The sequence below is a fragment of the Triturus cristatus genome, chromosome 3_1 (genome assembly GCF_964204655.1).
Source record: "Triturus cristatus chromosome 3_1, aTriCri1.1, whole genome shotgun sequence".
Classification (NCBI taxonomy): Eukaryota; Metazoa; Chordata; class Amphibia; order Caudata; family Salamandridae; genus Triturus; species Triturus cristatus.
In genome coordinates, this window is record NC_140583.1 from 831,263,661 (window position 1) to 831,277,754 (window position 14,094).

The following is a 14,094-nucleotide window of genomic DNA, read 5'->3' on the forward strand; positions in this document are numbered from 1 at the left end:
TGCAACTTCCTACAGTGGTCAGAGACGTACAGCATGACTTTGCATTCCCAGATCGCCTTTAGAGTGCATGAGGTCACACTCCCTGTGACTTGGAGTTATGGCCCAACCCCAAACACCAGAGACACCACCTCGTAGGGATCTGCCACAGATATTTGCCTGTGGCAATCCCTCCGGGGCTTACTCCCTCTACTTTTCAGAGGTGAAATGATCTCTTGCACACTGGCAGAAATTTTGAAGAAAAAAGCCTCAACTGGTGAGAAAAAGTAGAAGCTACCTCTGGGTCCGTGTACAAGGTCGCAAAAAGAAAGGAACTGATGTCAGCCACTTAGGTGGCACTTATATCAGCCTCCAGGGGTGGGTGGGGGCAGAATTGGCACAGAGCTGCACAACACCACCTACTGGCGCACAGAGGTTATGCTGAAATATCTTCTGGATACAACATAGCACCATGTGGTATTCGAAAGGTGAGGAATATGTGGTTAGAAGTATTAATTAGAAACAGGCTTTCCATTGCATAAGAAAAAAAACTGACAGAGATAGTAGATGCCTACAGAGGGAAGTAATCCACATCACGGGCTGACAAGACTCTTTTGCTATGCCTTGGGATTGGCACATATGTTACCCCTAACTTGGAAAGCTTTAATATTTTCTTTGCCTGGAAAGAAGTTCTCTGTAATGCCAGTGTTACCGAGCAATCCTGTATCGGGCTTACCTTACTTTTACATTGTTGTCTAGGCTTTCCTGGGGCTAAATTTTACATTTACTACAACCTAGCTTTCAAGTATTGATTTGAGTTGCGGGCGGTCAATGTGTACACACCAGACCAGTGCTTAATTTGAGCTGGTGCTTTCCGGTGCTCCGCACCGGCACCTTATTGTCAGCACCGGGACTATGACAGTCTGCCACATGGTGGTGCTGTCATGCTCATTTAGGTATGAACACAGCAACAGCGGTTTATTTGTTCAAATTACATTAACAATGACTAATACCTGCCTCCCAAGCCATTCTTCTGGCTTTAGGGGACTGGAATATCCTGACTTGTCACACTTGTAGGAGTGTGAAGGTTGGTAGCAGTGTATGTACTGTCATTGGCAGCGCTGGCATGAGTTATGTGAGGTGCAAGCTGCAGTGGCCTCCCGACGAGAACCCTGGCACTTATCCTTTTACAAATTAAGCACTGCACCAGACAAATGACTGGAAGGACACGACTGGGAGAAGAAAAGCTATATTTGCATTCACCAAAAATCTTCAGGTGCTGCACTTTCTGTATCAAACATCCTATAAGGAAAAATCTGAGCAGATTTAAGAGTGTAGACAACACGCCCAAAGTGTTAAAAAAAACAAGTATTGTAGGCAAGAACCGACACACCATTATGTACCAGGACGAGTACAAGGTGTGGGAAATCAATGAGTAATAAGGGAAGGATCGACCTAGCTTCTACTAGGAGGCCCTGGGGATCGTCATGCAGAAAAATTAAACACAATCTTTCCATTACCTGAACCACTCTTCTAAAAATCAGAAATTCTGGTTCTCGCTACCAGCCTCTTGTATTGCCAACAAGCTCTCAACCGAACTAGGGACATATGTAACAGAAAATGGATTCTAGTTTTTAAGCCTAAAGACATATCTTTCTAACAAAAAAAACCTTACTTGGGGCAATTGATGTCAACATTTTAAGGAACTAGAACGTAAAGAATTATGCAATTGAACAATGTCATCTGGGAATTCTATTTACCGAAGAATTATGCTACATGCAGACAGATATGTTAGAACAATTGGCATATGCACAAGGCGGGTTAAAATAACACGGAATTAGATTGTTTTAAAAGTTAATCCACAGTTCAGCATAAATAAGAAAAGCAATTAAGGCTCATTAAGAAAGCAATGTGCATGAAGGCATTATTTTATGTCACAAATTCATACTCAACATACAATGTGATGAAAATGATAGCATTTCTGTACATAATATGTAGTAACAATGCAGTAACAGACAGGATAGTGAGACTACCTCAGGACAACAATAGTAACTTGGCCTATTTCCCTCCTCTTCGCAATTATTCCCGAGCTCTTTTTTATTAGATATACTACAACCGTAATTCATGCCGCACTCAAAAGGATTTATACACAATACATATCTGTCCAATTCTAAAACAGAGATCGTGCCTGTATCCAAGCCTTTTGTGAGCACCCCAGCGAAAACATTTTTAAAAATTCAGAATTTTTCAAAAATTACTAAATACAATAATCTGTTGTGAAAGACGAAAAGTGTTGCAATTATTGACCTTGCAGACAAATTGTTAGACAATGAGCAAACTGCTGCTGCTGCTGTTGAATAATGTCCTTCTTTATCCACACTCTTGGTTAAACATTTACTGATTAAACTTTAGGAGCACAGCCAGTAACAACTAGGTGAAAGTTCACTGTTTTACCTTAAAATTCTGCTGTTACAGATCTACAGACTTGAAAATGTCCTATTCAGCCTTAAAATCATGTACCATATTTTGACTGCAGTACTTTAGTGAAAATGGTCATTCTGTCCCTTTCTCTTTGTAGCCTTCGCCTCATCGGGGAGGACGTGGGGGGAGGTGACGTGGTTGTTCTAAAATGTTTTCAGGCTGAGATTTATTTTGCTATTTCAAATGAGGCAACAACATTATATAAAACGATGACCCTCCCCCTACACACACACACAAATGAATTGAAAACAGCAAGGCAATTGCAGCGTTTCACGAAGGCATTGTGTAATAAACTGTTAATAAGGTCTATGGGGTAAACCAAATAACTTCCTCCCCAGAAATGCGATGACATTGTAGCATTACAAAATGTCAGTCTTTGGGGGAAAGGAATGGGTTAACGGCTATATTACCACCCCCGTGCTTCATAAAAAAAGAAACACCAGTGCTTCATTTTTCTTCGACGTGCTCAAAATGTTGCCTTGTGCATGTCATCTATGCCTCCCTGCTTCCCAGAAGCAGTTTCCAAGCAGAAAGATGGGAAACAGCTGCCTTTCCCGACAGCTTCAACCACGACATTTTTTCCTCCACATGGGATCGTTTTTCAGAGGAGCTGGCAGCTTTTTCAAGTGCCCTACACGACACGAGCCAGTTCTGCCGTGGCTACTGAAGGGCTTTTCCCAGACTTGGCAATGATGCCGAAGGCTGCCTAAGCGCCCCTGCAATTGAGCGGATTTTATTGGCAGTCTGATGTCCATTATTGATACAGATTACAGAGGCACAGTTAAATGCACAAACGTTACAATTAAACAGCCTGGGTTAAAAAAAAATGAAATGCACCGCGGAAGACAACACACAATGCTGTCAGAAATTCTTGAACCTTAGACCATTAATATACCGCCCCCTGCTCCCCTCGCAGCCTCTTCCTCCCCCTGCCCATCCCCCCACCCCCACCCGCCATCAACGAGAAGGAACTAGGCCAAGAAACATTTGCTTGCTGGGATAACCACACGATATGACGGTGAAAGGAACAGTTTTCAGCAGGGCTGCAGATATGCTTCTATAAAAGGTTTCTATTTCCGAAGACGTTCTTGGGGTCCACGTAATTCTTGACAGATGCCAGCATCCCGATGCCCACGTCCGAGATGCTCTCCTTCAGCCAATGCTTCCGTAACTTGCCGACTACAAACCAAACAAAACAAAAAAAAATGCTTCAATATACACACGGTGATGCAGGGAGGCCAATCAATCTTGTGACCATGAATGAATAAACACTGCATGATGAATGCTTTTATTCAAAAATGAGAAATGTTTTGCTTTATTTGATTTATGGAGCTCGCCAGACTATCAAGCTCATTAAGCTCAGCCTATTCCCCAAGGAAGGCTGTGTTCCACGCGGACTATTTTCCTTTCTAACTATAAAATGCAGATGAAGGCTTGCCAGAGATTAAATGACATTTTACAAATAATTACAATTTCAGACGTGCGCGTTCCACAGAACTAATCCTCATTTTTAAAGATCTGATATGAAAATATATAAAGACACAGGCTTATAGGGCGGTGGGCATTCAGGAATAATGTGCACGTTTATGAGTTCGAGCCTTGCCTCCTCCCTCGTTAAAGACGGCATCCTTAACAAAACACAAGGCTTTGCTGAATTCCCATTCTCCAGTCCCTATCGTTTGGCAAGAAGTAACCAATTCTCCCTCAAAGCTGGCACTCACACCATTAGGATATTCAAAAGATGGAACGGCCGGCGTCGTAAAGCTTTGATAGTCGTAAATTTGGTCCCGTAGAGGGTTATTCTCATGTTTGAGCATCTTACAAGTACTCACTGAAATGTAGAACAGTGACAGGATTCTTTGAGTCGTCACAGGCATTAAATATAAAATGCATTTTCCACACGTAAATCTGAAGCAAATTAGCATTTATACCTATAGCTAAAATGTGTACATTTAGCCATTTTTTGTTCCTCCACGGTGAAACTATTTAGCTTTCCCTTTATTTATGGTTGTTTGCACTTCCTATTCTGAAACTGGAAATACCGCGTACATTTTAAGGCCAAGCACAGAGGCTTACATTACACACCAGTCTATTTAATGTCTCTCATCAGCAGCAAAAACAAGGTAAAAAGAGCAGTCGTCAGAACATACAGCAGAACACATCATACAAACAGCTTCCTTCATACAGCTTGGAACCCCAGAACTGTTTCTTTCAACCTGCAATCATAACCAATTCTGATTATGCGAATAAAGTTTGTGAATTTAAGGGGACAGTGTGTTATGCACCTACATTCGGCTTAGAGTCGCAAATTTCTTTGTGAGCCTCGTCAACATCAGGAACACGGTCGGAGAAGTTCAATTTCTTAAAGTCATATTAACATTTTGCTTACTTGCATCCCCCAAAAACCCGGATGAGTCCATACCCAATGTGACGCCGAGAATTCCAAGAAGAAAAGTAAAAAGAAAGAACATTCTTTGCAGGTTTACTGAAAATTGTGTCTGCCTTCTTAAGATAATAACGTAAAACAATCTGAAAGCTTGGGCCCCAGTAGCCCAGTGCAATGCACCCCCCCCTTTACTGTACAGTTCACCAATAGTAATGTGCCTGCTTTATAAAGACACACTGCACATATTTTTGCTCCATAGGAAGGAGGGAGAGAGAGCTATAACTTGTTTTAAAATTAGTTCAGCTACATTAAGGACTGACGGGCTTCATTCTTAAATGCTGTGAGAATGCCAAGTTAATAGAAGTGTAATCTACCAAAGGCTTAGGAGCTAACCTATGACAATATGTACTTACAGAATAAAAAACCCAGAACTGTCGTTGAATGCGGACTCATGCACTGTACCACATTATATAAATAACAGATTAATAGTAGTCATTACATGTCAAGCTAAAAAGGTGTCAGCTCTTTCGTTCCGGATACCTTCACCCACTGACATTAACTAGAAATTATGCTACTTATCAAATCCTAGTAGCAAGGCATATATATCTATATATATCTATATAAAACCATAGGTTTCACACACGTTATAGTTAGGAATTAGCATTTAAAAAACCTTGCAAATTCACTTAAAAAACCATAGGTTTCACACATGTTATAGTTAGGTGGACATTTCACTCGTAAAAAACCAATGAAATTCCCCCGTTATAGTTAGTTCAGATAACTATAACTCGCGCGCCCGCAATCCACTGCTCATGACGTCACATATTACATCACTAATGACTTGGTCAGTGGCATCACTCATGACATCACTGATGACATCATCCTTGTGATAGAGTGGCGGTCGCGCGAGTTATAGTTATCTGAACTAACTATAACGGGGGAATTTCATTGGTTTTTTACGAGTGAAATGTCCACCTAACTATAACATGTGTGAAACCTATGGTTTTTTAAGTGAATTTGCAAGGTTTTTTAAATGCTAATTCCTAACTATAACGTGTGTGAAACCTATGGTTTTTTCAGTGAATTTGTACAGTTTTTTAAATGCTAAGTTATGTATGTATTATTATATTTTTAATATATTTATTTTACAATAAACTACGTATTAAAAAGTGTGTTTTGTTTTTTTTGGGTTTTTCACGGTGCGCACACCGTGCGCGCACCCCGCGATTTAAAAAAAAAAAAATTTAAAATGTTTTTTTCTGCCTTCGGGGTCCTTCAGGGACCCCCTGACAAAGGCTAGGGGGTCAGGAACTCTCTACCCTGCCCCCTTTTCACGTTCGCCATCTTCCTTTTTCACTCTCGCACTCAAAACAAACAAAATGGCGGCCGACACTTCCTGATTTCGACCGATTCGAACGTTGGCTGACATTTAACCACCAATCAGAATTACGCTCGCGCACGTTAGGGTGCGCGCACGGTGCGCGGCTATAGATATTTATGTGCTTTTAACTCAATTTTCTCAGGAACTACTGAACAGATTGACTCCATATATGCAAAAGGCACTTCCCTGACCTGAGGACTACCTCTTTGCCAAATTTCAAGTAATTCTGTTCAGCCGTTGGGCTGTACCTTCGACTAAAGGTCCTATGGGAAAATGCATGGGGAAAACGCGTTTTGGGACCCCCTTTTTTCTCGGCCCCCGCTTGACGAATCCCCCCGAGACTTTCAGGGTAGGAGCTGAGCGGAGCGCCCCATTAGTTTTGAAAATTTCGCGAAGATTCGTCAACTGGCGCCAAAGTTATTCAAAATAGAATTTTGAGATTTCCTATGGAAACCCGGTCCTAACTATAACTATCTACTGGCGACCGCCAGTAGATAATATATATATCGCTCTATAATATGAGACGAGTGTGAGCTGTGTACTCAAGCAAAGGGGCGAGAATAGAACTCAGACGCAATCCGCTGTTCCAATTTATTGGCACAGAGATGCTTATGAGAGGACAAGGAGGAGAACTAGGAAGGGCCACAATGATCTACTGTGCAGAAATGGTTTGAATGTCAATTTAGAAAAAACAGAATATCGTTATTTCTGGATGAACTGATTATTTAATTCCCTTTTTAGCTCCCCTCACCTTGCATAGTAACACTCCCTGTCCCGACCATCCTGTGTTTCTGCTGCCATTTTGATGCACAATAGCGTTTACAGCTATACAAATAATTTTAAAAAATGCTTCAAAAATGCTGCAGTATTTATTTTTAGTCCTATTTATCAAAAGAGAGTGACTCTAGGAGCTATTGAAAAGGGACAGTGACCCGGCAGAGACAGCGAGAGGCACACAGGTGACACAGCCCAGATGCACAGAGAGAACCCTCTCAAGTAACCCTCACTGATTTCATGGAATCTTACCCTACCTACTAAGAGAAGTTCTACTCCCTTCGTTTATCCGGGGGCACCAACATTTTTGGGCCACTGTAGATACAATGTTCTTACTCGGTCCTGACGAAGCGCCCTTGATCTCCCCCTGAGACCACTAAAGCGCGAAACATGTTGACCACAACATATGCCCACTAGGGACATATAGTTACCCAGCTAACAAGGGACATAATACCCCTTAAAGCAGCACTATACACTTTGTTTTAATAATGAAAGAGGGATAATCTTAATAAAAATTAATCACTCTCCCTCCAGCCATTTTGTAATACACCTTCTAGGACTTCACTGCCACTTACACCCACGCACCCATACGGCTTAATCAAAAGATCTCAGAAAAAGAGACCCTTCGGGGGACCCGTAGGGCATTGCAGCGCCGGCCCGACGAGGAGCAAAAGCCCAATGATGAAGCATGACATCCTTTGGGATGAGTGAAGGCATCAAGATGAGGACACACTGCCCCCCACAATTAGAGTAGCACACAACGAGAGTACCTCTTACTTCCCTTCTTTCTCTCTCTACTTAGGAACCATGACTCCCTTTTGGTATAAGTATTTATTTTTAGCTCAATATCAAAACTAGAAGAATTTTAATTCCAGTCTTCCAGCGATATATTATGTCCATTTGTATATCATAGTAATCACCTGTGAGGGTATCCAAGTGCTTGAACTGGTGGGCAGGCGTGTGGTCCACATAGAGTATTCGAAGAGCCAGGTCTTCAGATCATTGCAGAACTCCAGAAGAAGGGAGGAGGCACTGATGTGTTGTGGGAGGTCATTCCAGGTTTTCAGTGCGATATAGGATACCAAGAGACCTCCTGCCCTGCTTTTGCGAATGGTGAGGGATACGACTGAGGCTCAGCGTAGGTGTCTTGCAGGCTGGTGAAAGTGTATGTGGCTGCTCAGGTATGCTGGCCCAGTGTTATGCAAGGGTTTGTTTGCGTGTGAGGAGTTTGAATTGGCTGCATTTGTGAATGGGGAGCTAGTGGAGCTCTCGGAGGTGGGGTGAGATGTGAGAGCAGCATGGGAGGACAAGTATGGGTCTTGTGGCGGCGTTCTGGATGGTTGGAAGTCTGTGTAGGAGCTGCTTGTAGATTCCGGAGTAGAGTGCATTCCCATAGTCGAGTCTGCTTGTGATGAATGCTTGTGTGACGGTGCGTCTGGCGCTCTGTGGCAGCCACTTGAAGATCTTTTGTAACATAACTAAGATGTGGAAGCTGGCAGCGCTCACTTCCTTGACTTGTGCCGTCATTTTGAAGCTTGTGGTAGAGGATGATCCCTAGATTTCTGGTGTGGTTGGTGGGTGTTGGTCGTAGCTCTGTCAGCCACCAGGTGGGGTCACATGGAGAGGCCCTGTTCATGAATGCTAGTACTTCTGTCTTGTTGGGATTGAGTTCAAGTAGTTGGTTCTCATCCATTCTGCTACCATGGTCATGCAATTAGTGAAATTGTCTCTGGTGGTGGCTGTCTTGTCTGTCAGGGAAAGGATGAGTTGGAGATCGTTGGCGTAGATGAGGGTGATACCTTATGATCAGATCACGTTGGCGAGTGGAGTCTTGCAGACGTTGAACAGGATTTGGCTGAGAGATGATCCCCGAGGGACTCCGCAGAATAGGCTCATGGTATACTAAAGGGTGGCAGTCTGACGTTTTAGATTCTTCCCATGAGGAAAGAGCAGATCCAGTTAAGTGCAGATCTTTGGGTGCAGAGCTCGTGGAGTTTTCTGATGAGTGTGTGGTGGGAGACTGTGTCAAATGCAGCAGAGATGTAGAACAGGATGAGGGCCACTGCTTCTCCTCGGTCAGGATGGTTGGGATGTCATTGGGGGCTGTGATGAGTGCTGTTCCAGTGCTGTAGTTTTTTCTGACTCGTGACTGATTGTTGTCCAGTAGGTGGTGGTGTTCAAGGTGGTTTCTGAGTTGCTTGTTGATGGCCTTCTCTATTACTTTGGGTGGGTAGGGGAGGAGGGAGATAGGAAGGAAGTTCCCCAATTGTCTCGGGCGGCTGACAGCTTCTTGAGGAGTGTGTTGACTGCTGCATGCTTCCAGTCTTCCGGGAATGTGGCAGATGTGATGGAGGTGTTGATGTGGGCTAGGACAGTGCTGATGGAGGATGCTCCACAGTTGTAGATATGGTGGGGGCATGGGTCTGTTGGGGCTCCTGAGTGGAAGGTTTTCTTTGGTGAGAGTTTTCTCATTCGGTCAGGTGGCCATCTTGGTTGGTAATAGGCAAGTTGGCGATGAGATCAATGGGGTCTGGTTGGAGTGCAAAGTTGCTGTAGATGTATGCGATTTTGTTGTGGAATAAGTTTGATAGGTCATCGCAAAGTTCTTGGGAGCAGGTGATGCTGTTGACAGAGGCCGAGGTGAAATCCTTGATGATATGCAAACAACCAGAGCTTGGCAAAATAAAAAAAATAAGACTCAAGGTTTGGTGAATTAGCATATTCGAGAAATAAACTTTTAAGTTGATTTTCAGCTTTTTGGTTAAAAAAATATCTGTCCAACCCTAGACACATCAAAGCCCATAATGCAATCCTTTTGTTAGGTTATGAATACCATTGTGAAAATTCTGCAGGGTTGGGAGGGAGTTGTATTGGGTATAACCCAAAAGAAGGCACAAAAGACTACAAACCCGTTGTAGAAAAATCTGCGGACTCCCTGTATCACTCAGTGGTGAACTATTTGAAGGACTCTTGCTGCTTCAACCATAGCTGAAGCCAACTTACAAAATGTTTGCGTAAGAAGTGTTAAAAAATAATTTAAAATGTCTGTAATGATACACAGCTGGCCCTACAGAAATACTTAAACAATGGTTAATGTTCGTGGGTTTAAAAAAAAGACCTCAGTGTTAAACCAATTACGCACACACTAAGCACAACAACAAAAAAAGAATATGTAACAAACATTTTGCTAGAGCACTGTTATGTTTTCAAATGTGGCAATACAAATGTACACATCATTGGGAATGTACAAGTAATATCCACCTTCAAACATGCTCAGTGGCAGACACTTCTACATATACTCCCCATGTACAATGGATTTGATAAGGCCATAAATATTATAAGTTATTTCTCTCTGGAAGATCTAATTTTGTGAAAAATTACTCATTTGAATTCCCCACTATCAAGCTCAACTCTGGTGTCCCAAGGTCCTGTTCTGTCAACTAATATATGGAACTCCTTAACGCTGCACTACAGGACAAAAACACCTCCCTGCCTAACTTCATGTCAAAGGTTGAAGTCCTAGTGCGATCTCGTCTGGATGAAGGAGATGATAATTTGAGCAGGTGGTTGCATGTGGGGCCCACCTGCAGTCATTTATGGGGACCGGTGACTTATATTTCCTCATCAGACTTCCACCCAGAGCAGGAGTGGGAAAAAAAGATTAAAAAATAGCGACAATGTGAAAAAGCATGGATGAAAATGAAAGTGCATGAGGGAGGTAAAGGGGCAGGGGCTGTCCTCTGGCAGATGAAAGCAGCATGAGGCGGTTTCAAGACTACGAAGCCTTAGTATTCGGCACCACTAATATTTGTAGCACTGAATGTTGGCTTCTGAACAAATCTTTGAGCACAACACTTGGAACCTGATTACGAGTTTGGCGGACGGGTTACTCCATCACAAACATGACGGATATCCCACCCACTCTATTACAAGTTCCATTATATTCAATGGAACTTAATGGAACTCGTAATATGGCGGATGGGATATCCGTCACGTTTGTGATGGAGTAGCCTATCCCCCGAACTTGTAATCAGACCCTTATTGTTTTAGAAATTAAGTACAAGGGGCCAGGGGAGTTGTCCCCAAATACGCCATTGCTCTTCTCAAGGCCTTCACGTAGCAGACACTTTAGTCACCAGAGTCAAGAAATCAGATCATATTACTCCCATCTTTAGATAACTACTCTGGCTTTCTCTGTAAGATAGAACACATTTTAAAATAGCTCGTAAAACCCACACAGCTCTTTATGCTAAAAGATAAATGACATACAAAGAGAGCTTAAGGTCAATAAGAAATTAGAACTTAATACTGGAGATAATCTCAGCCAAGAAAACTAAAACCATGAATCCAGAGTTCTCGAGCCTGGCTCCCTGATAGTGGAACTTGATACTATAACATTAAACTTAACATGAACATCTTTGCATTTGGAAGGAAGTTAAAGAGCTACGTTTTCCAGACTTTAAACTATTCGACTTACTATCCTACCCCTTTATTTAATGTTGCTCTGATGCAATTGCCGTCTTAATTGTTCTTAAGTGGTCTGCTGACCCTTTGTCTAGGTCACTGCTATGTAAATTATATGAACACATTAATAAACAACTATAAAAAGTATTGAAAGATAGATAATTATTAAAGGATTTCCACTGTCCGTAATAATGAAATAATGCATGAACTTGTTGAACTGATTTGAGACACAAATGCGTGGCCGCTGAACTACGGTCTATAAAACTTCAACCGTCTTTTCAGTTTCTCATTTTTATCACAAGTCTCAAAGTCGGTACTCTTCATTCCATCACATACAAGATGGCATGGCCCTGGTGAACTCCAGGATATCTTGTGCAATTAAGACCCAAAAGTAGAGTCACTGCAGGAACGCTACTGATGTGATAAGTCCTTTTCACGTTGTTTGCTGTGCCAAGTGTTCTAACAGGTCGATAGAGGATACGATTCAGAAGAGAAGTTGTGGTTTTTGGCATAGCCTCTTCTTTGGATATTACTTCTAAGTCTGCTTACACCGTCAATCTTTTTCAGTGCTCCAGGAGCCAAGGTAAAGCTTAACAGCAGAGTCTGAAGGTAGTTCTTGCCCATAGAAAATTCCATCTGGGCAAATGGCCATTGTTTCACTTTTTTAACCTCTACCGTTATAGTCTCATGGTGTGAACTCCACTACACGAGCGAGTGCATGCGGTCTATAAATGCCGCCACTCCTGTTTCTTTTGTGCATCTTTGCTATTTAGTGGGACTGGCCTGTTCTGAGGCAGATCACTAAGGAGGCACTGACCGGTTTGAAAACCCTGATATTTAGCATATTTTAAATTAAGTGTACAACTGCACAACGCCCACTCATTTACAAGTAGGCTTAGCTATGACACTGTCAGGTAGAATTTCGTTTATTCAGTCTGTTTCTTTTATTCAGTCTGCAAAAGGTCATTGTGGTTAAGAAAGCTGCATTGTGCTATCAGCCAGATTAAACAGCTTTCTTTCTCTCAAAGTGCTACACTGGTTGTCTTCATTTTCTCTGATATGTTGGATGCACCCTGCAACCTAAGAGTAGTTTGCCTGAAAGACCAACATCCAAAATCATATTTTGATTTCTCCTTTGTATTAAAGAGTTGTGACAAATGCTACTCTCTAAGTATTGACTAGCCAGTCACATGCTTAATAAAATCTCCAGTCTTGAGGGTGACAATTTAATTAGCCTCTAGCTAATGGCCCACCCAGGAGTTGATCCAACAATTAACAGTAAAGTTTTAGCTGCACAAATGGTAGAGGGGCTGGGCTGGTTAGGGATTACATTTCCCTTGTCTAGAAGGTGAATCCCATGTTCCTTCAGTTCCATTCACTAAGAAAGTACTTTCGAACTCTGGCCACATTAATACGCAGGAGGGCAGTCTAGTTTGCTTCACAAACACACGAGAATGCCAGAAGCACTTCAACATTTTTATTTCACAGGGCTCCGGTGTGAAATTTTATCTGCCTGAAAACAAATGGAATAACGCCTTATATCACACTGTTCTCCTATAAACACAGGTGTGCTATAATTGGAATTTATTTATGAATTAAATCACTACTTTTCTTCCTATGGCACAGATGATTTATCCTTAAATAATGTAGTGTAAACACTTTAAGGGTGTTTAGAACGTAACGAGGAGAAGCTCAGCTGAAGGAATGCATTAGGAGTTAACACCCGGAAGCTGCCTAGAAATGTCTACGTGGATTTCCCTGCTGAAAAGGACTTGCTGTAGGGCAGTAACCAGTGAAGCTCTAGAACTAGATCTCCAGGATCATTAAAACCTGTGTCTGCATGGAGCAATATGTTTACCCGTTGCAAACACTTTTGCTCTTGGAAGCGGTCTCATGGAGAGGCACCAGAAATGTTAAAGGAAGTGAATACGCAGTGTGGGATCAACTGGAGTAGCTGCATCCTAAGTGGACCGAAACCAGCTATGTGGTTTAACCTAATCCTAAGTGGACTGAGTAGCTGTATTGGAAACACTACGCAACGTTTTCGCCTAAGTAGAGATGGTCACTTGAGGCCTATCCTAAAGATTTCAGAAAAGGGTGAAGAAAAATGCATTGACCTGGTTTTCAATTTGTCATCCTAACTATACTTCGAAGCAAGCTGTGGCTCTAAATTACAGATGTACATTGATGACCAAGTGTTATCTTAAAAATGCTTCAGGCCTCTAGGAACCTATACTGAGATACATACTTCAGGTTTGTCCGGGTCAGAGTTTTACTCTCCTGGAACTTAGGTTTTGATTTAACCATTGCATTACAGTGTCCTACCAATTTGACCTAAAATCAGATACATAGTCCAAGGTGCAAGATTGTTTTAGTTTCAATATTTTTTATTCCATTTTCTTCAGATGAGTGGACAGACCCACCAGAGAACAAGTCCCACACGTCCCTCTCAAATTTACCCCCACTCAGGGTCATCTGTGTTAATCAGGAAATAGCCAGAAGGGACCAGTCCTCCAAGGGCAGGGAAGAGCCAAATTGTGGAATAAGTGAATGATCGAGCAGACGAAAGGCTTGCAGTGTCTGGCCTCTAAAGTCAATGTTCAATTTAGAGACAACTGGTTACCACCATTTG

General features: G+C 42.3%; 1 protein-coding gene across 1 annotated transcript in view; it reads right to left on the bottom strand.

The window, feature by feature from the left end:
* Positions 1 to 1,888: 1,888 nt before the first annotated feature.
* The window catches only part of AGPS (alkylglycerone phosphate synthase), an 815,346-nt gene continuing 803,140 nt past the window's right edge, over positions 1,889 to 14,094 (bottom strand). Inside the window, exon 20 of the mRNA XM_085645221.1 lies at positions 1,889 to 3,636. Coding sequence (XP_085501347.1) covers positions 3,515 to 3,636 — 122 coding nt within the window. The 3' untranslated portion in view covers positions 1,889 to 3,514. The remainder of the gene's footprint in view (positions 3,637 to 14,094) is intronic.